The sequence below is a fragment of the Octopus bimaculoides genome, unplaced genomic scaffold, assembly GCF_001194135.2.
Source record: "Octopus bimaculoides isolate UCB-OBI-ISO-001 unplaced genomic scaffold, ASM119413v2 Scaffold_1752, whole genome shotgun sequence".
Taxonomy (NCBI): Eukaryota; Metazoa; Mollusca; class Cephalopoda; order Octopoda; family Octopodidae; genus Octopus; species Octopus bimaculoides.
This window is the reverse complement of record NW_026321170.1, coordinates 9498-10538: the sequence shown is the minus strand read 5'-3', so window position 1 is coordinate 10538 and position 1041 is coordinate 9498. Positions and strand designations below refer to the sequence as shown.

Here is a 1041-nt window from a genome sequence, read left to right as displayed (position 1 = left end):
TAGACAGCAAGGTAGGCAGTAAGAATAAAAAGAAAAGAAATAGAAGAAAAAAGCGTAAGAATGTCAACAGTGTCAACATAGAGAATGACGGAGCCACTAGCAAGACAGACGTCAGGGATGAGATCAACAAAAAGGATAGTGACACAAAGGCTAGCAAGGGAAACACTGGAAATGTGAACTATAAAGACAAAGATGGTGGAATGGACAGTGAGAAGGAATCCAGCAAGAAGGGGAAGAGTCAAAAACGGACGGTCCAGGTGAAGAGCAAAGAAGATATTAAGCAGACTGGAACAATAAGCACTGAAAGGAAAAGTGATGCAAGAACTAGTGTCGAAGATGCTGGAAACTTTCTTTTAAAATTTCTTTTGAATATTTGGAGATTTTTAGTATATATATCATGTGTGAATTTTAGTCCCCATCAGGAAAGAAGTCGAAAGGCGACTAGCAGAAGATTTATTAAAAACATTGAAAGAATAGAAAATATTGGTAAGCTTCATTAAAAAATTTTTGAATATTTTGATATTTTTAATACGTTACATATGAGATTTTTAAAACATATGACTTTGATCTCCATTCTTGTTACTGAGCACCTCTCCGTCTCCCCCAAACTTCACATCATTTCCCTATGTCTTGTTTATGATGTTTTATTACAGTACTGCTCTCCACCCACCCACTCCCCTTTTCATACAGTCATTTATCACCTCCTCCTCAACCCCTCTTTCTCTTCCCTCATCCCCAAAACTGATATTCGCCATTGTTGTTGGCATCCTTTTGTCTCAGGAGACAATGGAGTTGCACATAAACTAATCCAGTCTGGTTTTTACATTTCATGTCCTCTCCAGTTTTGCGCAGGCCTGGGCTAGATGTAAGAAAATCCTGGGTAGCCCAATCGTCAGGATTCCTCTCTTCACCTTGCTGACAGAGTCCAAAGCATTATGTTTGGTACCAGCTTGGTTGCAGGAGCTGCCGGAAGAGTGTCGAGTCAAACACTAAACTGCCTACAGGGTTCCACTCTGGATTTCTTTGAAGGTTGTCTCATTT

The 1041-nt window shown here is 39.7% G+C and overlaps 1 protein-coding gene across 1 annotated transcript in view; it reads left to right on the top strand.

The window, feature by feature from the left end:
• LOC106871343 (SET and MYND domain-containing protein DDB_G0277331-like) overlaps positions 1–1041 on the top strand; it is a 2365-nt gene that overhangs the window by 533 nt on the left and 791 nt on the right. The window contains exon 2 of the mRNA XM_014917748.1: positions 4–257. Coding sequence (XP_014773234.1) covers positions 4–257 — 254 coding nt within the window. The remainder of the gene's footprint in view (positions 1–3; positions 258–1041) is intronic.